Here is a 27,914-nt window from a genome sequence, read left to right as displayed (position 1 = left end):
TTGCTTTGCTGAGTGTTATTTTTGGACACTCGGCAAACCTCCTTTTTGCCGAGTGTTTTTTGTGACACTCGGTAAACCCCCTATTTGCCGAGTATTTTTTGTTTGACACTCGGCAAACCCCCATCTTTGTCGAGTGTTTTTAGAATAGCATTCGGCAAAGAATTTGTTTGCCGAGTGCCCGAGAAAATACACTCGGCAAATATAAAAACACTCAGCAAATTTGAGGTTTCCGGTAGTGCTAGAGTCGGCTCCCACGGCGCAACTTGAATCGGCAGGCAGGAAGACGGCAAGGGTGGCAGCAAAAGCCTCCGGCGAACCATTCACAGACTCTAGAGTCTTGACGAAATCTCCTCCGGACTAGGCACCCACGGCTACAAGGAATTGAATGGAGACAGTTTGTGTGCTGTGAATTTTGGACGTGGGCAGCAAGGGACCGGCAATGGCGGACGTCACAGGCTTTTGTAGCCGTTCCGGCGAGTGTGAGGCGAGGGCTGTGGCTTCGGTCGGCATCGAGGTGAAGGCAGCGAGGCTGGCCTGTTTGGTTCTGACTTGTGACCCTGGCGAAGGTGCCTGGGCCAGGCAGCTCCCCAGGCCGTTGATTTCGAGAGCCTGGCGGCCGGATCGATGTGCCTGGGCAAACAACGATGCGAGGCAGCAGCAGCGGCCAGCGCGAACGGCGGAATTTCTCTAACCTTCGCAGTTGTTTGAAACTTGAAAGATGGAAAATAGTATAGTTAAATTAAGTTTCCTCATGTAACGTGAAAATAACTATGCATTAAATTATAGTTTTTATGAGTATACGGTGTGCACGCATATAAGGCCATAGTGAAGAGTTTCATGGCATTGTTTTCAAAACTACCATGTCATATGTAACGAAATGAAAGATTGATAAAACACTCACTCTCAAATGGAGAGTTTCATTCTTTTGTTTCATAAATATTTAATTTCATGACTTATAGAGAGTTGGTAATCGTGCCACGAGAGTTTTATCTTCGTGAAATTCACTTCTTCTCTCTTTTTAAAATATTGCCACATCATTAAAATGGCTTATGTGACAGTTTATTAAATGCAAATGAAACTCTGATTAAACTATCACTAGCCTAAAAAATAATACTCCATATGCAATTTTCAACTAGGGAACCAGGGTTGGTGGGTTCTCTGGATGGTAGTCCGTGAACCCACAAAAAATGTTGTGCGCTACCTGTGCATGGCCTTTGTAAATGTTTTCCTCTATACATATCAATCAAAGCCGAGCAATCCGGATCTTTCAATTTTCTGGGGTTTTCATTCTCCAGTTGTGTTTTTTTAGCGCAAACAAAGTTTATGCTCCCTCAATTCTAAATTATAAGACGTTTTGGCCTTTTCAGATACATATTATCTTTGCTATGTATCTAGACATAGTTTATACCTAAATGCATAGCAAAAGTAATATATCTTAAAAAGCCAAAATATCTTACAATTTAGGACGGATGGAGTAGTTTTTTTGGAAAACATAATCTCTTACTTTATATTAAAGGATAGCAGTTGAAGACTGAATTGGTGGAAGGATAAATGCAAGCATGTGCTAGGGATGATAAATGCATGGGCACTGTTAATGCATGGACAGGTTATTTTAGTTTTGTTCCAAGTCAAACTTCTATAGTTTTTACTAGATTGATAGAAAATACACCAATACTGACAACAACAAACTAGTTTTTTTTTATTAAATCCACCATAAAAATTGTCTTGATAGTATATTTATTTGGTATTATAGATACTCAAATATTGTTCTTATAATTTTAGTTAACGCTAGAAAAATTTCATTTACAAGACTAAAAACAACATGCATGTTGTGCCGGAGGAGTGGATAATTTTGGCTATTTCCCTCAAATTCAATTAGTTTAATAAGACATGCCATAGATCAGGTCTCAATCCCCCATACTTAGGATCTGTTCGCTTGAGCTTCTAAGCCAAAATCAACCATACTTTTTCAGTCACGGAACAATATTTTTTCTCTCATAACAAATCAACCCTACAAATCAGCCGCAACAGCAATAAGTACTGCCGAACAGAGCCTTAGAGCATGTTTAGATCACGACCTAGATAACTCTCCCACGCGCACAACTAAACACCCGTTAGTAGTTTCTTATTCTCGTTACAAGATGAAAGGTCACTTGCAAGCACACAAGCAAAATATTGATATTTGGACTACTACTGGTCCTCCAGCGACGTGATGTCACTACGGGACTCAGTGAATTTGCCGAGTGCCAGGGGCACTCGGCAAAGCCCAATTTGCACTCGGCAAAGGCTTTGCCGAGTGCTGCACTCGGCAAAGAGCACTCGGCAAAAAAACACTCGGCAAAGACGTCTTTGCCGAGTGTCTTTTATCGGGCACTCGGCAAAGCCTTTGCCGAGTGCCGACACTCGGCAAAGTTGGAACCGAAAAAAAACCCGAAAAAAAACCCGAAAAAAATGGGAATTTTTACCCAAAAAAAATGGAAATTTTTTTTAATTGGTGGAGGCCCCCACCGGTCAGCGCCCATCCATCTCCGGCTTTTTTCGCGTAAATTTCACGGCTACGCGGCCGACGGGATTCGAACCCAAGACCTCTCGCTGCGCACAAACCTCCTCTACCACTACACCACACTGTCACTTGTGTCTAAATTCCATTTTAGTTCCCAATATATTATACTAAACCGAGTGTAAATTGCTTATTTGAGGCCCTAAATGAATTCAAATCAAAAAGTGGTCAACTACAAAGTTTCATAACTTTTTGAGATCTACAATTTTCATTTAGTAAGTTTTTCCATCCGAGGTCGTTTGAAAAATTTGAATTTTAAATTTGAGAGATTCAAACGTAGTTTTGCATGATAAGATGATTTCAAATCAAAAAGTTGTCAACTACATAGTTTCATAACTTTTGGAGATCTACAATTTTCATTTAGGAAGTTTTTTCATCCGAGGTCGTTTGAAAAATTCAAATTTTAAAATTTTCAAATTCAAACGTCGTTTTTGCATGAAAAATGATTTCAAATCAAAATGTTGCCAACTACAAAATTTCATAACTTCTCAAGATCTACAAAGTTTATTTTGGTCATTTGTTCATCCGACATAGTGGTAGTAACATTGTTCACAAATCATATATATCTCTTCTATTTTCATGAAATTAATATGAGAGATGTATATTTTATGAACAACGTTATTGTCGCTTTGTCAAATAAATAAATGACCAAAATAAACTTTGTAGATCTTGAGAAGTTATACAACTTTGTAGTTGAAAAGTTTTTCATTTGAATTCATTTAGGGCCTCAAAAATTGATTTGAAAAACTGATTTGCCGAGGGCCAAAAAAATACACACGGCAAAATACCTCTTTGCCGAGTGCCAAAACATAGGCACTCGGCAAAATACGGCTTTGCCGAGTGCTAGAAAAAAAGCACTCGGCAAACTGAGAGTAAATTGCTTGTTTGAGGCCCTAAATGAATTCAAATAAAAAAGTGGTCAACTACAAAGTTTCATAACTTTTTGAGATCTACAATTTTCATTTAGTAAGTTTTTCCATCCGAGGTCGTTTGAAAATTTTGAATTTTAAATTTGAGAGATTCAAACATAGTTTTGCATGATAAGATGATTTCAAATCAAAAAGTTGTCAACTACATAGTTTCATAACTTTTGGAGATCTACAATTTTCATTTAGGAAGTTTTTTCATCCGAGGTCGTTTGAAAAATTCAAATTTTAAAATTTTCAAATTCAAACGTCGTTTTTGCATGACAAGATGATTTCAAATCAAAATGTTGCCAACTACAAAATTTCATAACTTATCAAGATCTACAAAGTTTATTTTGGTCATTTGTTCATCCGACATAGTGGTAGTAACATTGTTCACAAATCTTATATATGTATCTTCTACTTTCATGAAACTAATATGCGAGATGTAGATTTTATGAACAACGTTATTGTCGCTTTGTCAAATGAAGAAATGACCAAAATAAACTTTGTAGATCTTGAGAAGTTATACAACTTTGTAGTTGAAAAGTTTTTCATTTGAATTCATTTAGGGCCTCAAAAATTGCTTCGAAAAAATGATTTGCCGAGGGCAAAAAAAATGCACACGGCAAAAAGCTTCTTTGCCGAGTGCCAAAACAAAGGCACTCGGCAAAATACATCTTTGCCGAGTGCCAGGAAAAAACACTCGGCAAAGACGTATTTTGCCGTGTGTTTTTGTTTGCCGAGTGTATTTTATTTGGCACTCGGCAAACACGGTCTTTGCCGAGTGCCCGATAAAATACACTCGGCAAAGCCTCGGCACTCGGCAAATCGCCAGTTTCCGGTAGTGTGTACAAGGCTTTATAGTTTTTTTTTTATCCAGTGTCACCGCCCTCGATTCCATCGATGAATAGGTCGAGGTTGCTCTTGGCGATACTCCGCGCCGCACCTGCCATGACTATCTCCTTCATCATTCACTTTCTCTTGCAAACGCCTACCCTCCTCGCCCTCCATGACCCTCTCAACACAGTCCTTCACAGCATTCCGGTCGGTGCTGGCCATCGCGATCCCAGCCTCCCATATCTTGACGATGTAGGCACAGTTGATGAACTGGTCGCCGGAGGTAGCAAATCATGCGGACTCGGTGCCTCACGGCTTCCAGCGTCGAGTTCCAGCCGCAGTGCGTGATGTAGCACCCCAGAGCGTGGTGACTGAGAACCTCCTCCTGCGGCGCCCACGGGACTATCTTGCCGGTGCCGCGGCCGGCGACGACGGTCTCCACGAACCCGTCGGGGAGGCCGGCTCGCCACGACGTGTGGTTCTTCAGAACCCAGAGGAACGGCCGGCCGGCGGCCTGCAAACTGAGCGCGAACTCGGCTATCTTTTCCGGGCCGATCGGCGCGACCCAGCTCCCGAACGAAACGTAGACCACCGACCCGGGACTCTGCCGGTCCAACCAATCCATGCAGGTGGAGTCCGCCTGCCACATGGTGCAGGCCGCTGCTGCCGTGCTCTTCGAATTCTCGTACGGGAAGCCGCATGACGAGCCGGCGTTCTCGGCACGAGCCTCCAGCATGTTGCTGTCGTTGCTGTTGCTGTTGAAGAGTGGCCCGACGTGGAGGATGCGCTGCCCCGGCGGCAGGTCGTACCGGTCGGAGTCGCTGCTGCTGGCGCCTTCGCCGGGGAAGGAGTTGACGAGGATGGTGGGGAGGCGCTTCGCGCGGTCCACGGTTCGCTTCCAGAATGCGAACCTGGATTGCTGGTCTGCCGCGCCACCGACGAGCCATGGCAGATCTTTGGTACTCAGTTGTAACCTCGAGGGTAGTATCGGGTCTCCAATCTTTTGATGTTTGTTAACTTGATCTTCGTCGTCTCCGTTCGTCGATGATGGTGGCAGTGGCTCACCTTCATGTCAGTGATTGTAAATCTTTCAGCACGCACGCTTTTCATACAAATATCTATATATAGGCATATCTTTGCCGTAAATCAGTAGAGATGGACGCAACGAAATGCTTGGGAAATTGGAACTTGCAGTACATAGCTAGGCAGGCATGGTGGCTGGCATACCGGATCCGGAGATGAAGCCCTTGCTGGTGAGCTCCGGAATGGCCGCCACGATGCGGTAGCTCGCGAACATCACCGGCCAGAACCCCACGGCGGGCACGCCGCACCGCGGGGCCACGGGGACGGCCCACGACGCCAGGACGTCCACGACGAGGCAGGAGCAGGACACGCCTGCTTTCATGAGCATTCGCTCCAGGTGGGCCGGCATGTGGTGCTCCATGGCGTGCACGATGGTGGCGAAGCCCGGGGGTTCGTCGTCTCCGCCGTCGTCCGGGACGCCGCTCGGGATGGGCACGAGGGCCAACTCGGCGCTGCGGGCATCGCCGGTCTCGGTCTGTCCCATGCGGCGGTGGACGAAGTCAGGCACCGCTACAGTGCCGCGACGACGCCGCGGTCCGCGAGGGCGCGCGCCAGGTGGAGCATCGGTGTGATGTGGCCCTGCGCCGGGAATGGCACAAACACGATGGCCCGCTGCGCCTGCGTGGATTCGGCGCCCATGCCGGCGTTTACTGGCCTGAACTATGGGATGCGTGTTCGTGGATCGGTTATTTGGTTTCCCAACGCTGTGTGGGCTACAGGATTTATAGGCTAGCAGACATGGTGCACTGTCCTGTTTTTTAGATTCGACAGTCACAGGAGTTAGAGCATCTCCAAGAGTTTCCTAAATATTCCTTCTAAAAAGTCTATGTTTACCAACTCTTAAAAAGGTTTTAGGAGAAAAAAAGAAGTTCATCTCCAATAGTTCCTAATATTGGACTTCTAAAAAATCAAATGCCGGTCCCATTTGACCTTTTTTTTTCTGCAATCTTCTTTTTTCTCCACGCGAACCTCTTCGTCGCCGCGCGTATCCACGCCGCCGCCGCCTGCATCCATCGTGTTGCCCTAGCCCAGCAGTCGACAACCAGACAAGCAGGCAACAGCGGCCGGCCACCACGCAAGCAAACAGAGCATGCATTCTTCGTGAAGTAACTCCTCCACATCGAGCGGCTTCAACCGTTCTACGGTACGGTTCTACTTGTACCACAAAACTTCACTACGTTTACTCTGATTTCGTTGGGTCGAGAACGTGTCCCATGAAGACGACGACACCAGACACCTCCTCCACCACAAAGAACGCAAACGGATGGTCGGCGACAAAATTGACAGGGCGCCTATAACTATAACAGAGCAATCTCATCATGCAAGCAGAAGAGGCCGCTGCTTCTGTGCCTTCCTCGTTCACCTCGATGACCGCCTTGTGGAAAACATGCTCCAACACCAGGTCAGTCCTGCCCTCCAGCATGTCTGAGAGGTCGGCAGTGCCTGGCTTAAAGGCGGCCTTGATCCCCATCGCCTTGAGAACGCCATTGATTCTGCTGGAGAAGGAGAGCTTGAACTTTGGCAGCCGCAACTCGCGAACCTCGACGCGTTCAGTCGGCATGTGGTCCCACAGGAAGCTGGGGCAGGAGGCCATCTTCTCCACGAGGCTCGGCAGGCCGTCGTGGGCGTCCGGGAGGAAGACGCACATCGAGAACGGCGTGATCCTGACGGCCGCGCATGAACGACGTGCGCACGTGGCTGCCGCCGAGCCGCTGGAACGAGTACTACTTCGGCGGCGGGATCCAGTTGTCGCCAGCGGGGACGACGCCGTACGGACGGCCGCTGCGGACGGTGGAGCTGGGCGTCACGCACATCCCGCGCGAGGTGTTCGTCCGCGTAAAGTTAGGCAGAAGGGGAAGGAATTTGCCAAGTCCTAAAAGATTAGGAGTAAATATTAGGAGTTGTTGGAGAGGAGTTTTTCCTCATCTTTCTAAAAAACAAAGATTAAGAGGATGTTTAGGGAACTCTTGGAAATGCTCTTACTACCTAATTCTCCAACAGTTTTTTAGCTCAATCTATAAATTCTCACTTAAGAGAGTTTTTTTTTTTGAAAAAAAACGCTCTCATACCTCACTGCCCTCCAACAATTTCTCTATTTCTTGCTCGGCCCTGTTCGTTTCTCTTATAATCCGTACTTTTCAACTTATTTTTTCAGCTGAAACAGTGGCCCCGTTCGCTGGTCTGAAACTTGGCTGAAACTGACTGAAAAACACTGTTCTTGCTGAATTATTGTGAGAGAAAAACACTGTTCCAGCTGAAAAAAGAAGCCGAACAAGCCGAATATGGAGTAAGCCGAAGAGGGCCAGTGTTTTTCTCTCACAACAAATCAGCCGGAACAATATTTCGGTTTATTTTTTCAGCGAGAGATACGGGCCCAGTCGTTGCAGAGCTGCTTCCGCTGACAGTGCTGAACTTTGTGGCGAAGCCAAAAACACGTGGTTATTTATTTGTTTCAATTTTAATTTCAAACAAACTTCAGTTTTTTTTTATAACAAAACTTCAGTTGGGAGGACGTTCGTAGCTGAATGAATGCTCGGATGTTCGTGGTGTTCTTCCACATAGTAATCTGTTTCGTCAACACCAAAATCACATCTTTGGATTCCACGCGATTCTTTAATCAGGGTACGGAGTATTCGTTCGGAAATCTAAAATTTAATGAGGGTATTCTTTAATGGTACAGTACTTACCTAGTCATGGTCAAATCAAAATAAGAAGGCAGATTAACATCACAACTTTTCCTCACGTGCACATCTCAAGATTTGGCAAGTTATGATTTTGACTATTATTTAGTTGGCTATTAAAATTTATCAACCTTTTACATTTGGCTTGTCAAATCTATGGCAATATTTTTACTTAACTTTGGCTTGCTAAATCTTTGGCATGACAAATTTTGATCGCAAATCAATGAGACCCTAAGGAACGAGTATATGTGTCGGTGGCTCAGCTAGCTTTTTTGAGAGAGAGCTTCATTGACTGTAGATAGGAGGATAATTTCACAGTGGTTCTTAACCATCATGTCCAAGCAGTGCTGGCCCTAAGGAGGGGGAAGGAGGTGCGATGGCCAGGGGCCTAGGCGGAATTAGGGCCCAAGCCCAAGTATATAAAACCTCATATTCTAAGTATATAAGTCCATTACATTTTAGAATTAATGCAGCAGCCAGTAGGCCAGCAGCCCATCAGCGCCGGTGCAGTCTTTCTTTTCAGGAATCAAAGGCCAGGAGCCCGTCAGCCTCTTTTTCAGTGTTTCTTTTCAGGAGAGCCCGTCGGCCTCTTTGTCTTTCTTTTCAGCAATCAGGAGCCAAGCCGCAGCCCCGCACAGCCTGATAGCGAATCAGCGATCGCTACTTCCGCAGCCCCGCACAGACTTCCGCAAACGGCGAGACACAGCGCCGATCGAGCGATCACCACGCGACAAGGCAGCCGAGGGCCCGAGGCAGGGCTCAACGAGGACGACGAGTCGACGACATATGAAGATTTATCTTGGTTATTGCCTTCTGCCCTTTTTGTGATTTGTGAATCTTGGTTCTGAATCAGTTCATGTCTAAATTGTCTAGGCCCTAGGTTTTTTTTCCTTGTTCAAATTTTGTCTAGTACTTTGTACTCATATAGTCATGTTTTTCTTGTAATTTAGATCAGGTGTAAGAATTTTAGAATGTTACCTATGAAACATTTGTCAGGGGCTGTGAAAAGAAAACGGAAAAGACAAGAAGAACAGTTTGTTCAGTAACAACAAGGTGCTTTAGATAAGTTTTTTTTCAGCTTCAAGTAGTGTTGTGCGTGATGACAACCCTATAGATGCACCTGATAATCAAGAAGAAGAGCAACAACAAGTTAATGATAATTTAAGTGAACAAGTTGATGCTACAGAGAATGAAAATTTACAGCCTTCCTATCAACCTGAAAATTCAATTGATGATGTGCAACCTTCTATTCATGATGTGGAACTTGGGAGAATCTTGATAATAAGGGTAGAGATATTTTGATTGAAAAAGGACTAGTGAGAGAATTGAATCTTAAGTTCCCTGTAGATGCTCACAATAGATATTTTTCATATGCTTACTACTCCAGAAAGTTAAGCAATGGTGAGGTGGTCGATAGAAAATGGTTGGTTTACTCTAAACATGTGGACAAAGTTTTTTTTTGCTGCAAATTGTTCAAATCAGATCAGAACAAAAGTTTGGTAGCACACGATGGATTGAGGGACTGAAAACATCTTAGTTTAAGACTCAAGGAACATGAGAATGACAGTTAGTGAATGTCAATCTTTGATGAGTGCACTTGAGAATTTTGAATTTATAGTTGGTTTAGTTATATGGCACGATATTTTATTCTCTATAAATAAGGTGAGCAAGAAGTTGCAATCTAAAATTATGAGTATAGATGCTACTCTCAAACACATTGAAGGTGTCATATCATATTTTAAGAAGTATAGAGATGAAGGTTTCACTTCTAGTATGGATACACCAAAAAACATTGCATCTGAATTGGATATAGAGCCAATATTTCATACAAAACGTCAACAAAAGAGAAAGAAACATTTTGGTGAACAAGATGACCAAGACGAGGAAATACAACAGTCTGCTATGGACTCCTTTAGAAGAGAGTACTTCCTAGTTATGATTGATTCTGCAATTGCTTCATTGACTAGTAGATTTGAGCAGATGACAACATTTGATAATGTTTTTGGGTTCTTGTTCAACTCAGAAAATTTGAAATCCTTGGATGAAGCTGATCTTTGGTTGCGCTGCAAGATTTTTGTGAAAAATTTGTCTCATGATAACTCATTCGATGTTGAGATCAATGATTTTTTTAGAATTAAAGGTGTTGCAAGTGACTTTGCCAGATTCTTTGATGTCGGTGCCAGAGATTCTGAAGTTTGTTATGGATGCAGATTGCTATCCAAATATTTCAGTTGCCTATTGAATTCTTTTAACTGTTCCTGTGACTGTAGCTTCGGTCGAAAGAAGTTTCTCAAAATTGAAGTTGTTGAAGAACTATTTAAGATCAACTATGTCACAAGAAAGGTTAAATGGCTTGGCTATGTGCACCATTGATAAGGATATCTTAGACACTATTGATCTCGATACCGTCCTTAATGATTTTGCATCAAGAAATGCCCGAAGAAGTATCTTTTTATAAGAAGCAGTGGATATGATGGAGTTCTATTCTTCTTTAAGGTAATCGTATTAGTTCTAGAAGTACAAATATATTGCTCTTTTAGTCTACGTTGTTTCTTGCTCTCGATAATTATCAGACATATTAAATTAAAAATATATTATTGGATTTGCTTTCCCTATACAAGTAAAATTAGCCTATATATTCTAGAATTTTATGGTCTAGAGAAGCCGTCGCGACGAGTTCACCAGAGGGCCCTCAAAATCATAGCACCGGCGCCGTGTCCAAGACGCACGCAGCTGACTAGGTGTCAAAATTTTAACAGGACAAAATCCACGAGTGGGACATGAGACTGGATCGAGCCCAACGAAGGTCTTCTAGTAGCGCGCCAGCGCAGCGAGTCAGTGATCCCGACTGCCCGACCTCGTACAAGGGCAAGGAAGCGTGTATAAAGGTAAGGGGTGTTTGGACCACTCCGTTTCATGTTTTTCCCGTTTTCCTCTATATTTTTTAGTAAAACGGTTTTAACTCTACGCACTTTATTCAAGTAAAAATGGTGGAGTTGTGAAAGTACCTAAAGGGGTGCTCCACAAACTCTAGATTTTCGTAGAGCTGCTCCACGGTAAAATTTGTGGAGCAAAGTTCCTAGAGCTGTCCCAAAAATCCCCTAAAGGAGAAACAAATTCTAATACAATTCAGTATAACTAATAATCATAAATAGCACAAGTAAACTTTTTATATTATAATATTTATTAAATTTTCTCACTCGAAATACCTTTCCAAATAGTTTTGTTTCTTTTGTTTGATTGTATTGGTTTTTTTTTTTACCTCTGCCATCATTATATCTATCGGTATCCATATTGTCGATCAATTTCTTGGCTCAAAACTACTATATCCTCTTTTCTTTCTTTCTTTTCCCCACTTCTATGTCGTGGATGATAGGATTTCTCTGCTGATACCAAATCAATGTAGCCTTCAGTTATTTTGGTGAGATCCACTCCTTAACAAAACCGCGGTCCCAATTTCTCACAAATTGTTCAGTTCTTTAGTCGTATTTTAAATTAAATTTTAGGTTATCTTGTACATTCTGTTGTGGATTTGTAGTTGATGTTTGTGCTCTAAAACATGGCTAAGTTCATCACAATACTGCTAATATTGGGTGGAGTAGCTATTGCCTCAAGTAGGTTTTGAAGGCCATGTCATAGCGCCAACATCCATTGAACCATCATTGGTGAGCTGTTGATCTCAAACCATCGCCTAGGCCACGTACTCTACCACGCTCCTGTCTCAAACCATCGCCCATGCCACTCTACCGCACTCCTGTTGACCATGGTATGACCACAATTTTTTATTGATAAGTATGACCGCAATTAGTTTTGCTTATGATTAGCTTCTCGAATAAACAAGATCATTGTGTTGCTCACGACTTCTCACACATACACATCGGGTGTGGCTGGCGCCCGGACGTCTAGACGTTAGTCCCGTCTAGACGCCCGTGCCTGCGTCGCCAGTTGCGCCCATCCCGTATGCCTGATGAGTCTGACAGCATGCTGCACCTGCCACCGCCTGCCTCACTTGTCCCACATGCGGCTGCAACTTTGCGCTTGCCCGCACGCAGCCACATGGTGCTACACGTACGCAGCCTGTGCCCTTGGTTCCGTGTTGCACGCCCATGCATGCAGGTGGAGACCACCCACGCCACATGCAACATTCAGATGAAACATATGAAACATATATCTGAAACGCATGAAACATACTGCGTCTGCTAATGAAAACACTTACAACATGAAGCACTTGCTGCAACATACGTGTGAAATAGGTGAAACATTAAAACATACGGATGCAATATATGTGTATAACTACTGCAACATATGCAACATCTAGATAAGCGCAACATATGCAACATATCCGGTCGGCCAAAGCAGCAACACTGTAGGCAGCATGCCGCAGCCCCGTAGGGGCAGCATGACCTAGGCACAGACAACATAGAAAGAAAAGAGCAGGATGGCAAGCAACAGCAGCAGACCTAGACGCTAGGCAGCAAAGGGTAAGCGCGACAAGGATGCCTGTGGCCCTAGGCGCGTGTGGGTCAGGGTAAGCGCGACAAGGATGCCTGTGGCCCTAGGCGCGTGTGGGCCCGCATGACTGTAACTACACGCCCACTCTTTTTTTCTTGGGTGTCATGCGCGCGGGGTCGGTCCGTCCGTTCGCCTGCATGTCCTGAACCAAGCATTACCAATACACATCAGGGAATTGAGGGGCCACTTACTTGTAAAATGTCAAAAACTTCGAGTGTGGGAGAATTAAGCAGAGTCTTGCCTCGAGGCGTTTTCCCGGGCATCGAGGCCACTTAGGAAGTGAGCCGTCTTAGACCGAATGGGCTATTTTAGATATATTGCTTTTATTATGTATCTAGATATAGTGTATATATGAGTGTATAGTGAAAACTACGTATCTAGAAAGCCAAAACATCGTAAGATATGTACAACATAAAAGGATAAAACTATGATTATGGAGTTTTCCAAACTCTAAAAAAATACAGTTTAAACAATACAACAGTTTTCAAAACTATAATGTTTGTTGCATCTAAACACTTCCTGGCGCTTCGAACCCAAAGTATTTTTTAAAAATATGATACTTTTCTAGAGCTCTAAAAGTACTTTGTATCCAACAGGATCTAGATAAGACACATAGATTTGCAATGTAAAGGGAGAAAACTATAAATATGGATGAAAAATATATAGGGTAACTGACAAATCTATCAAAATCTGATACAGAAGTGTTTATATGAGTATTGTGTTAGAAAAGGAATAGAGAAAGCGCACACAAACATAAACAATTTTGAATAGTTGTTGGTACTAAATCTATCCACGAACTTGTACTATATATACCTATATCTTATATCTTATAACCTCTAGCTCATGCATGAGCACATGTTAATGGACTGTGGGTTGCGCTAATAAATGATGATTTCTCATGATTCCGTCAACAAAAGAGTCGAGGTTTCCGTTCGTTGCACATCTGGCCTCACCCATCATGACTCTTTTCCTCAACCCATCCACCTTCTCCTGCATACGCCTTCCCTCTTCTCCTTCCATGATCCTCTCGACACAGTCCTCCACGACATTCCTCTTGGTGCTACAGAGCCTGATCCCCGTCTCCCACACCTTGACAATGTAAGCACAGTTGATGAACTGGTCACCGGACACCGGGTAACACAGCAGGCGCACCCCATGCTGTATGGCCTCCAGCGTGGAGTTCCACCCGCAGTGCGTGAGGTAGCACCCGACGGCCCTGTGCCGGAGGACGTCTTCCTGCGGTGCCCACGCGACGATCTTGCCACGGCCGGCGACCGCCTCCGCGTACTGGCTGGGGAGGCCTTCTCGCCACGACGGCTCGTCCTTGAGCGCCCACAGGAACGGTCGGGCGATGGCCTCCAGGCCAAGCGCGAGCTCGTTGATGACGCCACCCAGCTTCCGAACGAGACGTAGATCACCGACCCCGCGCGCTGCTCGTCTAGCCACTCCACGCAGGTCTCGTCCGCCTGCCACATGCTTGGGTTCTTGGACCGTCGTCGTCGCGGTGCCGCCGAGTCATGCAGCGGATCGCCTTTGGTAATGCAACCGTCGAAGCCGCTGGGTGACAGTAGTGGCCCGACTTGGAGGACCTGCAGAGCCTGTGACGCAGTGCCGGTGTCGTCGTCGACGTCGCCGGCGGCTTCGACGGGGAAGGTGTTGACAAGGATAGAGCGGAAACTCTTTGCGCGCTCCATGGTCTGAAGCCAGAAGGTGAACCTTGATTTCTGGCACGCCGCGTCGACCACATGCCATGGCAGCTCTGCGGTGCTCAGGCCTAGCTGTGGAGGCAATACGTGGAGGCTGCCGCCAGTCTGGTGGTCTCCGTTTACTTTGTCTTCTTCACCAATGTTTAATCTTTTGGTCGATATGGGAATGCCTACATGCATGTGACAAGAGACAGAACAATGAACAAGAGAAGTTGCAGCTTTGGTATGTATGAACGGTAATTTATATGCAACTTCTGCAAAACATGTATATTATGTCAAGTGGTGGTGTTTTAATGGATAAACCCATCATTTTGCAACGGTGTTTGAAGCCTAACCATAAGAACAACGAACTAAGAATCGTAAAATAATAATGAACACCTGCACCATCGATCGTAAGCGCGTAGTTGCAGGCTCAGATCAACAAGGAAATTACAGAGCCAGAAGAAATGCAATGGAATAATGCGTGGATCATGCAGTAATGGCCCATAGTGCGTACCGTGATCAGAGATCAACCCCTTGTCGATGAGCTCCGGGATGGCCGCCACGACGCGGTAGGTTGCCAGCATCGCCGGCCAGAAGCCCACGGCGGGCACGCCGCACCGGGTGGCGACGGGGACCGCCCACGACGCCAGGACGTCGGCGACGAGGCACGCCACGCCGCAGCCCGCTAAGCCGCGCCGAGTCGTCAGCATCGCCTCCAGACTGGTGGGCATGTGGTGCTCCATGGCGCGCGCGAAGCCGGCGAAGCCCGGGGGCTCGCCCACGCCGTCGTCCGGGACTCCGCTGTCTATGGACGCGAGCTCCACGCCGACGACAACGCCCGCCTGACCGCAGGCGCTGGAGAGTCGGCGGTGGACGAAGTCGGGCACGGCGACGATGGCCGCGACGCCTCGCCCGGCGAGGGCGCGCGCCAGGCGGAGCATCGGGGAGATGTTGCCCTGCGCCGGGAACGGCACGAGGACAACGGTGGACGCCGCGGGGCGGGCGGCCACGTGCTCGGCCTCTGCGCCCATGGTCACGGCCCACGTTTGGGAAGCAGAGTTGCCGATGCAACGGTAGTGTTGGACTTTGGGATTTAAAGAAGGCGCGTGCGTCACGGGCTCGATTTGCTATTTTTCTTAGAGCATCTCCGTAAATTCTATTCTCTAAATCATCATTCAAAGAGTGTCATTTAAGTAAAAATTATTTTATATATCTTTATACTTTTCAACATCTTTTTCTATATCTTGTGCACAATCTAGAGAGTCATCCTCGCTTTCTATCTTTGACTAGCGATAAATCCATAATAGAAAATATCTATATTTGAATATCCAATTAAAAAGCTGCTGAAGAGTATTTTTTTATCAAAATCTCTATTCCTGTAAATTAGGAAAGATACAAAGAGTCTCATGGAAATGCTCTTATAGGTCCAATGTGGGCAATGTCCCTCTGGATCCCTTTGACATTCATTAGTTAACGATTCCGCCACTTGTTAACCGCTATGTAGACGCTTCTGGCTGTTAGTAAGTGTGTTTATCCAGTTGAGCAGATATCACATGCTGCTGGATAATTGGCTGTTGGAATGCTTGCTGTCGTGTTGTTTTGTTAAGAGCTCCTCGTGGTTGGCACACATGGTACTTGTTTGTGGCTTTGTAAATTTTAGAGCAATCTAAATGCTCAAAGCGTATGGCAGTGATTTAACTTTTAGCTAGTGTTAATTGTTATCCAATTGAGCAGATGTCACATGCTGCGGAACGTGGACAATTAGCTGTTGGAAAGCTTGCTCTCATGTTGTTTTGTGTAGGAGTTCCTCGTGGTTAGCACGTATTCCCTCCGTCACTTAATGTGTGTCGTTCTAGGATGGTAATGTTGTCCCTTAATATGTGTCGCTGACCTATTGACGCGGATCCCAAGCATAGGTGCAGGCTCTCCCCATAGAAGCGGTCGGCGCTCGCAGCAGCCTTATCCCTTCGCCGGTTCCCCCTCAAACCACTGCACGGGCCGGCAAATGTTAGTAAAAAAAATTAAAAAAAATGTTTATTGGTGTGGCAGGCCTCCTGCTTTCAATCCAAGATGGAGCAATAAATGACCTGTCCATTGTGCGTAAACTGCATCTGGTGAATACTACTCTGTATGCTTTATAGGGTTGTCTGGGACTTTTGCCAACTTGCTTGATTCCTGGGCCAAAACCTAGAACGACACAAATTAAGGGACGGAGGAAGTATGGTACATAGGAGTACTTGTTCATGTCTTTGCAAATTTTAGAGCAATCTAAATGCTTAAATCATATGATTTTCTTAGAAATAGACGAGATATTTCGCTAACACCTCGTTTGGATGTAGCATCGAGGCCAGAATTAGAAAATGGAAATGAGTTTTTCCATTTTTGTTGTTTGGATGTCTTCGGTATTGACGTATGGTGACATGGAAGCTTGCTTCCACGGTATTCTTCTATAACTGAGTCAACCTTCCTTTAAAACCGAGCTCAACCCCACTGTATTAGACGGAATTCATAGGATGGATCCGCTTGACCGAACCTCGCCAACTGCTCTCGCTCGACTATCACCATTGGAGGCTTCCGCCGCACTGCCGCCGCCTAGAGGATCCCTACTGAGGCTTCTACCCAACAGCCGCTAGAGGTGGAGCTCAACCCACCACACACTTGCAGATCCCCGCTAGACTCGTCCAACCCCGAAGACAGAGCCTAGTGCACCTCACCACACCCCCACCACGAGGTATGTCCTCGCTACACGCCGACACTAGGGGCAAGCGTGGTTAAGTCGAAAGGAAGGGGCACGGAGGGCAGGGGCGAGCACGGGGGAGCGGAGCTACGCAAAGTCAGAGTGAAGTGGCGAGTGTAGGGGAGCCGAGCTGCATGGAAGGCAGCTGCGCAGATAGCAGGGGCAGAACAATCGGAAGAACTCAAAGGAGAAGGGAGCAGAAAAGTTAAGTGCTACAAAACAATGTAGACTGAGCTAAAAAACCACAGCGGCCGCGGCTTTAATCTAAAGCAAACATCGCAAATATATTTGGTATTGAACCTTGTTGGGGGCGTGCCCCGCCTATGGGCACCCTATGTGGCTCAATCACCGTCCTGGTTCCTCGCAAGAGCGAAATAACAGGAGTTGGACTCCGGCGCACTTAGCACTTCGCTGTAAGGAGAGGCGAGATGGCTGGCTGTGTGTGAAGAGAAGAATGAGTTGGGCCCCCTTCTCACCTCAGCGAAGCAAAGGCACCGCTTGCCGTCCCATTCTTAGGATCCCCTTTTCGCCATGGGAACAGAGGAACTCTACGCCCGAGACCAGGTCGTACCTGGTTCTTTTCCTTTCGCCCTAGCGGTAGGCCCGCTGACGGTCTTGGTTATTCGCACTGGCGAATAGCTATTAACAGTTCGCTTGATCATTTCTACAGATTTCGCCAAAGGAGGGCACGCGGTCGGTTTCGCCTGTTCACCTAGGCGAATAGCGGTCAACAGGTTTGGTCGATCGTTTCTGTAGGTTTCGCCAAAGGAGGTCGCGCAGTCGGTCTCGGCTATTCACTCAGGCGAATAGCTGTTAACAGGTTTGGTTGATAGTATCCGCAGGTTTCACCAAAGGAGGAGCCGCCCATCTTCGCATGGCCTACAGCTTCTGTCACTGGGGGCCCACCTGGTCGGTTGGACAGGCGACATGAGGCGGAGCCGGTCGGGCCTATCCAGGTTCGGCGTTACCCAAGGAAGGCGGGTACTTTGAATGGCGAACAAGCCCAAAGCCACGGAGAATATTCCCCGAATTTGTAGTAGTTGAGAGGTCATTTATGTCCTATGAAAAGCCCACTGGCATGTATAAATAGCCCCGTTGAGGGAATGTAAAGCATAGAGAAACAAGTTCAATGAAATTGTTCTTCTTGTTTCACTCAAGTCCTACTTCATCTACTTCTCGCGTCTGATTTTGCTTGAGCGACAACCGGTGTTCGACGGCTGAGGCCTAGAACAACATTGGCGCCCACCGTGGTTGTCGCTCGAGCTTATCATGCCACCAAAGAAGACGAAGATAATGATGGATAAAGCAGCACCATCCGCGGCTGCAGCCATTGCGGCAGCGGTGGAAGCAGCTACGCGAAATGATGCAGTAATAGCTATGGAACCACCTACGCCATAGCCATAGATGGATAATACCACAACGTTAGGAGGGTGAGAGCAAACGCTAGAAGGCGACGTTGAAGAAGTCGAGATCAACCAAAATGGTGATGAGGTTGAAGAAGATGTAGACGGCGAGATCACTGAGCAAGCAAGAAACCTGAAGACCCTAAATCAGTACCAGCAAGACATCCTCAGACTCTAGAATGAGAAGGAGCAGCTGCTCAGGCAAGCCGCTGCCCATAACAAAGCCGAACAGACGTAGAGGGCAATTAGGGAAGCCAAAATCTAGAGGGATAGATTAGTGAGAGAAATTCAAGGACTGTAGGGAGCAGGAGCAGGAGGTGCCATCCGCGCTGGCGGAAACATTGTAATACCAGATGATAACCTCCTAGAAGTAGACAAAAGTGCATATGACCCCACTTCACCTTTATCAAAAGAATTTCAGCTATATCCGTGGCCAGCCAGCTACAAGCCTCGCATTTCGGTCTTCGACAGAAAGTCAAACCCGAGGAAGTTCCTCTCGAGTTATGAGACCGCGGTAACATCAGCTGGGGGAGACACGCAAATCCTCGCAAAGTCACTCATCATGGAGCTCAAAGATATCCCACACGATTGGTATCCTTCATTGAAGCCGAATATCCATCAGGCCCCGGGGCCAAGTTAGAGCGAAGCTAGTTTCCACCTTCCAAGGATATCACCCGGGAACAAAAATAACGAGAGATTTACTAAATTGCGTTCAGCGAGATGATGAATCACTGTCTGAGTTTTTGGAAAGATTCATTCAGACCAAAGCTCTGGTGCCAAACACGCTAGAGGAGACGGTTATAGCAGCAGCTATGGAAGGGTTGGCCATAGGCCAGTGTGCAGCTCACTTCACTAGGAATTACCCCACCTCCGTAAGGGAGCTATTCGAGGTAATGAGACAATACACAAGATCAGATGACGACTTGAAGAAGCGAAAAGCGACAAGGAATCCATGGAGGCAAGTAGGCAAGGCCCCAAGGCCACCACCAACCCCAAGTTAGCTAAATATGAAACTATTCCACGCAATCAACAATCTGCAAGAGCAGCTAGAGCACAACTCAGCGGAACAAAGCCTCCAAGGGCCGCTGCCTAACAAACAATATAGAAGTTTTGATCAATCTCTGTGTGGTGGGTGAGGAGGACGAACTCCCCACGGCGGACGCGAAGGCAGAGGAAGGGGACGAGCCCTGAGAACACCATATTATGCCGTTTGTGGCAAAAACGTAGGACATTTCATGAAAGACTGCAAATATAGCAAAATGGCTAGAGAACTTAAGGAGAAAGACGAGGCCGCAAGAAGCAGCGAAACATCTAATCATGTGTTCCCCAACATTGGTCATGAAACAATAAACAATCAAGGTTATAGCTACCACTATTTGTCAGCAAATAGCAACGTTTTCCAGCACCCTACCTTTTCACATGGATACAGCTAGCACCCATGCATCTGGTAGCAGCCATCGTTTCTAGTATACTAGCAGTTCGCCTAGATCCTAGGGCAGTCAACAGTTGCATCCTCACAAGTTCAGCAAGAGCAGCAACATTCAAGTCAGCCTCAGCCCACAAAGCAAGAAAATACTCAAGAACATCAAGCCATGAAAAATATCTTACCATCACGAGGCCACATATTCGCAATCACCGGCGGATCAAACCAAGAGCACGAAAACAAGAAAAGCCAGAAGAGAATTTGAAAAAAGAGTGCACACCGTCTCGCCAAGGGTACCGCTCAATAGGCTGGCTTGGTCCAAGGTGCCCATTACTTTTGATGAAAATGACTTCCAAGTGTGGGATTTTCCACACACAGATGCCTTTGTAGCAACAACGAATATAGCTGGGTTCACTGCACACAACATCCTCATCGACAATGGAAGTTGTGCCAGCATCTTGTTCATAAAAAGCCTTTTGAGCAGATGAACCTTGACAAGCGAACGTTGGAGCCAGCCGAGAACTCATTGTTCAGTTTCAGCGGGAAAAAGATAGATGCCTTAGGGAAAAAGGCAATCCCGGTCTCTTTCGCAGAAGGTGAGAAGGTCTGCACAGAAATCATAACTTTTGACATAGTCAACATGGATTATCCATACACTGTCGATGAAATATGGTCGGCAGTCTACCTAGGGGTATGCTCAAGGTAGTAGATTATCGACAGACAGGTGCGTAAGCTACGAACGAGATGGTGACGCAAGACAGACATGAGGTTTTATCTAGGTTTGGCCGCCGTGAAGGCGTAATACCTACATCCCGCGTCTGATTGTATTGCTGTGTGTAAATGAGATGATTTTTGAGAGGGTCCCCTGCCCGCCTTATATAGTCTGGAGGGCAGGGTTACAAATCTGGAAACTAATCCCAACCAGTTACAATTGCCATAGGTGGCCGGATAAGGATTCCTATTCTAACCGATCAGGATCTTGCTTGATCTCCAAGTCTGCCTTGATTCCTTACACGGGACTCTGAGCAGATTGGCTGGGCCACGCATCGTCTTCTAGTGGGCCAGACCCCCTGGTCTAGGCCGGCCCAAACCTAGCCGTAAGGGTATAGGGGTTAATACCCCCATAGCTAGTCCCCGAGCACCATGTATTATGTTGCGACACGCCGTTTGATCTTCTTCGGCTAATGCGGTCTGTCTTCATGTCATCTCCAACTGGTTGAAACATTGACCAAGCAAATGTGCCAGTATTCTGGTCAGCACAGAGAGCAGTAGACCACGATTATAGCCGAAGATTCCGGTTGTCCAAAGAATGCATGGTGCTCTAAAGAAAAAAGAAAAAGATTTCTTTCCTGATCAAGTGTGCCCACTTGTATTTCTGAAAAGAAATGTAAGTGACCCTTGTACAGTAGTAGTTATGGCCAATAGTCAGAGCATAGGGGTCGATAAAATAAGCACATTCACCGCAAGGTGAAGTGTGCCCACTTAGTCCCCGAGCCTGGTAGTAGGTGACGTAGACACGTGGTGCCAGGGTCTAAAAAGAATTTCTAGTTAAGTTGAGAATCCAATCGTCGTATGAGCGATACGAGCTGCACCGACAGGTGCATCGTACCGATGTAGTCCTCGAGCTTGCTGGAAGGTGAGGTATTAGCCTTGTAGCAAGGTCTAAGGAGAAAAAATAAATGCCTCTCAACTGTATGTGAGTACAAATCACATGTAGCCGAGGAGAGCGGTCCCCTAGCAATGGTCGGAGAGTGGTCGGGGCAGTCCCCGAGCGCAGCATGGGAAAAACGATGAATCCCCAAGAATAACCGTAGTCAGGAAAGTCCCCGAGCACAAAGGTAGTCGGGACAGTCCCCAGGCATGAGGGCGGTCGAGACAGTCCCGAGCATGAGAGTGGTCGGAACAGTCCCCGAGCACGATGGTGGTCGAGATAGTCCCTGAGCACAAGGATAGTCGCGACAGTCCCCGAGCACGAGGGTGGTCGGGACAGTCCCCAAGCACAAAAAGTGTGGCAAAAAACTATATTCCAGTTTTACTATTATTTTATGTATTTGTTTATTTATTTGTTCTAACAAGTCCGGTCTGACACGTCTGGTAAAAAAAGTAGATGGGTATAGCACGTCATACTGCCTTTTTGTCTTGTCAAGCAAATAGTTGCGTGGCACCTGTCAGTAGGTGCGTCAGTGTGGGCCCTCCCACACTGGCAACGAAGAGGCGCATATATTGGCGTAGATCTCGAGGCTGAGAAATACTGCAAACGTGAAAACAACCGTCTGCGGCCCGTGCGCACGTCCCCTAAGAATCCCAGGCAGACGAAATAGCATAACTCTTGGGTTAAATACGGTATATGATAGGTTAGTTACTATTTACTGAACCCCATTGCCATTCGCAACCGCAGCTTTCGTCTTCCTCTCGCCAACCAACCCTAACACATCCAAAATCGCCACCAATCAATCTGCCGCCGCTTCGACTGCCGCCTCTGCTAATCCCCCGCTGCTGTTGAAGATCAGAACACTCCCTGTTCACTAGCAAGGCCGAAGTCAGAGGCGGAAAAAGAAAGGAAATGGCGAAAAGTGATGCGCAGAAGAAAACAGGGGTCATGGCGAAGGAATGGTGGAAGTTGAAAAGCAACGAGTAGACCATTGAAGACCTTGTCACCATGGGGGTACTCCACAACAAGGAGCTTGTAGGATGGTGTGTGTTAGAGGGTGAGAGGTACCCCGATCCACAACCAGGTGAGATCATGGTGTTCGAGGATTTCTTTAAATAGGGATTTGGAGTTCCGATGCATCAGTTTCTTCAGGGGCTCTGTCTTTACTATGAGATTGGGATTTGCAATCTGCATCCCAACTCGATCCTCCTTGTCACCACTTTTATTCATCTGTGCGAAGCGTATGGCGGCTTCCAGCCCCATTTTGATTTTTCCGCCATCTTTTCTATCTACGGAAGAAAGGAAGAGGTGGTTCGAAGATAGCCAGAGGTTTATACCTCAACCTCCATGACATCATGAAAGCCCAGTACCTGCACTGCCCATGGAACACGTCGCTCGACGACTGGTACAAAAAATGGTTCTACATCCATGAAGAGCCGAACACGATCACGCTATGCAACGCGAGCTACATTCCAAAGAAGAAGACGAGCTGGTCGGAGAGGCCCGAGCATCTAGGACCGATCTCAGAAATATTTGGAATGATCCCGTGGAAAAAATTGGATGGTCTGAGCGTAGTCAGGAGTTTCATCAGCCGACGGGTCCAGCCCTGCCAGAGGAGGGTACATCCTAGCTATGAGTATCAACGGAGCACCGACCCGATGAGGACGAGGCAGAGGGCGCTTGACAAAATCGAAGTCAAAGCTAGAATTGGCGAGCTATTTAACTTAGCCGATCCAAATTATGCCAGATTGAGCGACATCGAGCATGCTTTCAAGCTTGCCCGACCTCCCCCAAAGGTAACTCGTCTTGCCACGTACCCGTAGTCTTATATTGTGGTAGGGTAAGTGGAAACTTACTGTGTTCACTCCCTTTTGTTACCCAGGTTAATGGTCGGGATAGAGCGACAGTGTTTGTGTCGCCACCCCCTAGAGTAGAGTGGCCACAATGAGCTGATCCCACCACCCAGACCAGCGTTGAGATCGAGGACGAGGACGTCGATTGGGCAGAGCTCGGAGCTAGAGAGGAGGCAACGGCCAAAGCTGCTGGTAAGCAGCCGGCTGTCCCCAAATAGTCGAAGAAGAGATTAGTAACCACCCTGCTCACTGGAGGAGCGCTAAATATCAATGAGCCCGAGGAGGACCTAGAGGAGAACCCGGCCAGCAAGCGTCGACATGTGATTTTTGCTTGGCCGGACGATGACGCAGAGGAGGGAGAAGATGCAGACACCTTTCAACTTGTCCCTCGAAAAAGGAGGAAGCAACTGAAGTCGATGGAGCAAGGTGGTTCCTCCATGCCTATGGGACCCACATCGCCGATGGCGGTGAAGGATGCAGCTGGGTCGACCTCGGGAGTACCTAGGTAAGGAACGCGACTGGCGACGGGAGCGACAACTCAACCGAGCACGCCACCGACCACTGCAACGCGAAGGACAAGTGGTGGAGGGGTCGAGCACCAAGGCCCAGCAACAGTGCTGGATGTAGAGGGAGACCAGGAGTCATCTGCACAGCACGTGGAGCAAGTATGGCCAAAGAGACGCGCCTTCTCCACATCATTCCGTGCTTCCAACATGTAAGTATTTGTAACCTTGATATAAGTTAGCAATTTGCATTTAATATGATTGCTTTCTGAACTTATCTCGGATGTGCTAGCTCGGCGTCCATAGAAAGTCCGGACCAGCTAGCCGGAAGTGGCGTGGCGCCGCCATTAAGTACAGAGCAGACTACCCAGCAGCCGACCACCGAGGAAGCCATAGTAGAAGATCCGTTGGGGCCTCAGCAAGCGAGCAGTCAGACAACAGTCCCTGAGCAGGTGGTCGAGGGACCAGCCGAGCCGGGCATGAGTGCTCTGAGCGCTAAACCTGCTGAGGGCAACACCTCAGCGTCGAGGGTAATAAAGCAGACCAAGGAGCAGCGGCCGAAGGTGAGAGCACAGACCACATTTACCGACGCTGCAGCTCATGGGAAGGCTGTGGTGATCACAGATGCTGCTGACGCTGGGCCAACACCAGGACCCGAAGAGGACGAGGTGGAGGAGGTCCTAGGCCATCCGCAAGACAAGCGACAACATGTTTATGTGTCGCATTGGTGGAACGACCAATGGGTTATCCATGAGGAAATCCTAGAGGTCGAAGAAACCAAGAAAGTTGAACGGGCAGCGAAGCGACTTGTTACGGAAGTGCAGGTAAGCTTCGCTTCACCCCCTGGTCTTACGGTCTAGTTGTAGTTGTCTTACTTAGCTATCTGCACACAGGACTTAATGAAGACCACAAGGTACCACAAGAAATGCTTTGACTAGATCGAGGGGATTGTTGCAAACAACAAGGAGCTAACGATGGAGGTGGGCCGCTTGCGCCAGCGACTTGAAGCCGCTGATCATGAAAAGACGGTGCAAGATTCCTAGAACCAGAACCTGGTCATCCAACTCAGTAAGAAAGAATGGGAAAGAACAAGTAAGTAGCCATTTTATCATACCGACTACTGACAAGTGTTGTTGCGTTGTTCGTAGTAACAGTTGTAGTGCAGGCTTAGAAGCTTAAGTGATCCGTCTCTGAGAGGAGAACAGTCGTGTGGTCGAGGAGTGTGATCGCCTAAATGAGGGCAACAGAAAACTAGCGCAAGACCAGTCGTAGCTCTAGGACCACACGACCAAGATGACAGAGGAGCTGAAAGGTAAGTTGTCCAACCGCCTTTGCTCATTTTTGTTGCCTACCGTAGTTTGGCGTGGTCTATTGTCTTAATAGCGTGTACGGTTTGCAGTTATAAAAATCAATGCAAAGAAGCATCTGGAGGCCATGATGAAAGACCGTGATGGCTGGAAAGCGCAATGCCAAGAGATCACCAAGTACCATGACACCTAGAAAAGCCAGTGCTAGGAGGTGGCAAAGGGCATTTTGTCGGTCCTTAACCTCATCGATCCGGCGCTAGCAGAAGATGTGCTAAGGACGCCACAGCTGGGATTGATTGAGAGATGCCAAAGGGCATGGGGATGGTTCTAGGGGTTCGTGAAGGAGGCAGGAGAGTACGCAGGCGCACATGTGCTAAGCATGGTACATGCTCACTACCCCCTGATCGATCTCAAGCGCCTGGAGGCTAGATACCCAAAGGAGGTAGATCCAGACAAGGCTGAGGAGCTACGGATGACCCAACTAGACTTGTCGGCAAAAATAATTGGCGATATTAACCTGTGTGGAGGTGCGACACCACCCGTACAAGGAACATCATTGACAAGTCAGCTGGGAGCGCCGTCATCTTCAAGCCAATCGGCGAAGCCTGCGGTCTCGACCAGCCAGGCATCGGCAAGGCCATATTCTTTAGCTCAATCAATGCCAGAGTCCCCGAGACCTAAGCACGATGTCAGGCCCAGCGAGCAGCAGGCGCCGCGTGCCCCGACCAGCCAATAGTGTAGGCTATAGCTGTAGAAGAAGATGTAGTTGGGTTATTGTAAACTTAGACCTTTTCAGGCAAGCTTGTAATAACGTAACTGTATATCAACATAAGCTTGTTTGTTTTGTAGAAAACGTGTTTAAGCTCTGATATCATGTTGATGTAACTAAGTTAGAACATGTTGGCATTCTGTTTAGTTGTACCAGTTTAGTCGACACGTCATCCTAAAAGGTTTGTATGGCCCTGGTTTGTCTTGCGGTCAGAGTGTGAGGTGTGTAGCTTGTGCACATGTAGGAACACACAAGTCAAACCAGAGAGCACCTACCGATCACCCGTAGCGTAGAGAGCAGATCCCATGCACGCGTTGGGAGGAACCAGAGACAGGGCCTGCTCTGAGAACCCGAGAAAGAATGGTGGTCGGTTTTAACTGGTAGAGTTAGAATAACAATAGACTTCGAAGTGACACATTAGAGTGGTCGGAGAAATCATAATAGCTTTATTGAAATAAATCAAAAGTACAAGAGGGGTACATATCTTAGTAGCTAAGCATAGAAACACCTAAGCTTGTCGATGTGCTAGGAATTGGGTACGTCTGTGCCATCTAGGCGAGCTAACCTATAAGATGTAGGGCGTGTAACCTCCTTGATCATGAAGGGTCCTTCCCATGGGGTTGCGAGTTTGTGGACACCAGCCTGATTCATCTTCCACTTTAGGACCAGGTCCCCGACCATGAAGAACCGCTCCTTGACGTTCTTGTTGTAGTACCTACACAAAACAGCAAGGTATTTGGCTGTACGTACGCAAGAATCGAGCCGCTTCTCTTCTACACTATTCACTTCTAGCTCTCGCACTTCATTGGCCTTGTCTTCGTTGAAGTTCTCTACCTATGCTGATCTAAAGGTTATATCTGCTGGGAGCACTGCCTCAGCGCCATAAACCATAAAGTATGGTGATACGCCAGTATTGCGACTGGGCTGGGTTCTAAGACCCTAGACCACGGCTGGTAACTCTTTGAGCCATCTTCCTGGAGCTTTGTCATTCTATCTGTACATCCTCTTCTTAAGTGCGTCCAGGATCATACCATTTGCCCACTCGACCTGTCCATTAGCTCTAGGGTGTGCCACCGAGACGTATTTTACTACTATGCTCCTTTCATCGCAGAAGTCCCAAAAAGCGTTCCTGGTGAACTGAGTACCCAGATCAGTGATGATGCTGTTGGGTATGCCGAAGCGGTGGATGACCTAGTCGAGGAATGCGATAGCCTTTTTTGAAGATGCCTTGACCAGGGGCATGTACTCTATCCACTTGGAGAATTTGTCGATTAGCACAAAGACGCATGTAAATTTCCCAGGGGCTAGTTTGAAAGGCCCGATCATATCTAGTCCCCAGCATGCGAAGGGCCAAGAGGCTGGTATAGTCTGAATCTTGTGTGCTGGTACGTGGATTCTCTTGGTGAAAAACTGACAACCTTCACAATGGCGGACTAGCTTCTCTGCATTGGCTACGGCTGATGGCCAATAGAACCCTACTCGGAAAGCCTTGCCGACCAGCGTTCTCGAGGCCACATGGTTGCCACAGGAGCTAGAGTGGATTTTGTCTAGGAGATGTTCACCATCCTCCTGGGTTATACACTTCATCAAGATTTCCTCCTTCGTGTTCTTGCGTCACAATTTGCCATCGACAAGCAGATACTGCGTACTACGACGCATCAGGTGTTCATTTTCTATCTGATCGGTGTAACCGCTACCATCTGTCAGGTACTTGATGAAAGGTACTCTCCAGTTGGGCTTCTTAGTGGTCGGAGGTGGTTTGGTGGTGTTTGACGCCGGAACCGTAGCCACCAATGGCTGGTCTGGAGGCTTGTCAACCGTGGGATCTTCTTCTTTGATGGAGGGCGTGAGCAGGTCTTGAACAAATACGCCATGTGGGACTTTGGCTCGTGATGATCCTAACTTTGACAGCGCATCTGCTGCTTGATTTTTGTCCCGGACCACATGTGTGTACTCGATGCCATAGAACTTGCCTTCTAGCTTTCTGATCGCTTTGCAG

At 47.1% G+C, this 27,914-nt stretch overlaps 1 protein-coding gene and 2 pseudogenes across 1 annotated transcript; all 3 read right to left on the bottom strand.

Annotated features, from left to right (window-relative positions):
- Window positions 1-4,340: 4,340 nt before the first annotated feature.
- On the bottom strand, window positions 4,341-6,027 carry LOC136465852 (UDP-glycosyltransferase 82A1-like; annotated as a pseudogene).
- A 541-nt stretch (window positions 6,028-6,568) lies between these two features.
- On the bottom strand, window positions 6,569-7,036 carry LOC136465850 (serpin-Z2A-like). The gene has a single exon (XM_066464426.1). It carries the CDS (start codon window positions 7,034-7,036, stop codon window positions 6,569-6,571), a length of 468 nt encoding a protein of 155 aa, XP_066320523.1.
- Window positions 7,037-13,439: 6,403 nt separating this feature from the next.
- On the bottom strand, window positions 13,440-15,300 carry LOC136465849 (UDP-glycosyltransferase 82A1-like; annotated as a pseudogene).
- Between the last annotated feature and the right edge of the window lie 12,614 nt (window positions 15,301-27,914).

The sequence above is a fragment of the Miscanthus floridulus genome, chromosome 7, assembly GCF_019320115.1.
Source record: "Miscanthus floridulus cultivar M001 chromosome 7, ASM1932011v1, whole genome shotgun sequence".
Taxonomy (NCBI): Eukaryota; Viridiplantae; Streptophyta; class Magnoliopsida; order Poales; family Poaceae; genus Miscanthus; species Miscanthus floridulus.
The sequence above is the reverse complement of the archived record's forward strand: the minus strand, read 5'-3'. Positions and strand labels throughout refer to the sequence as shown.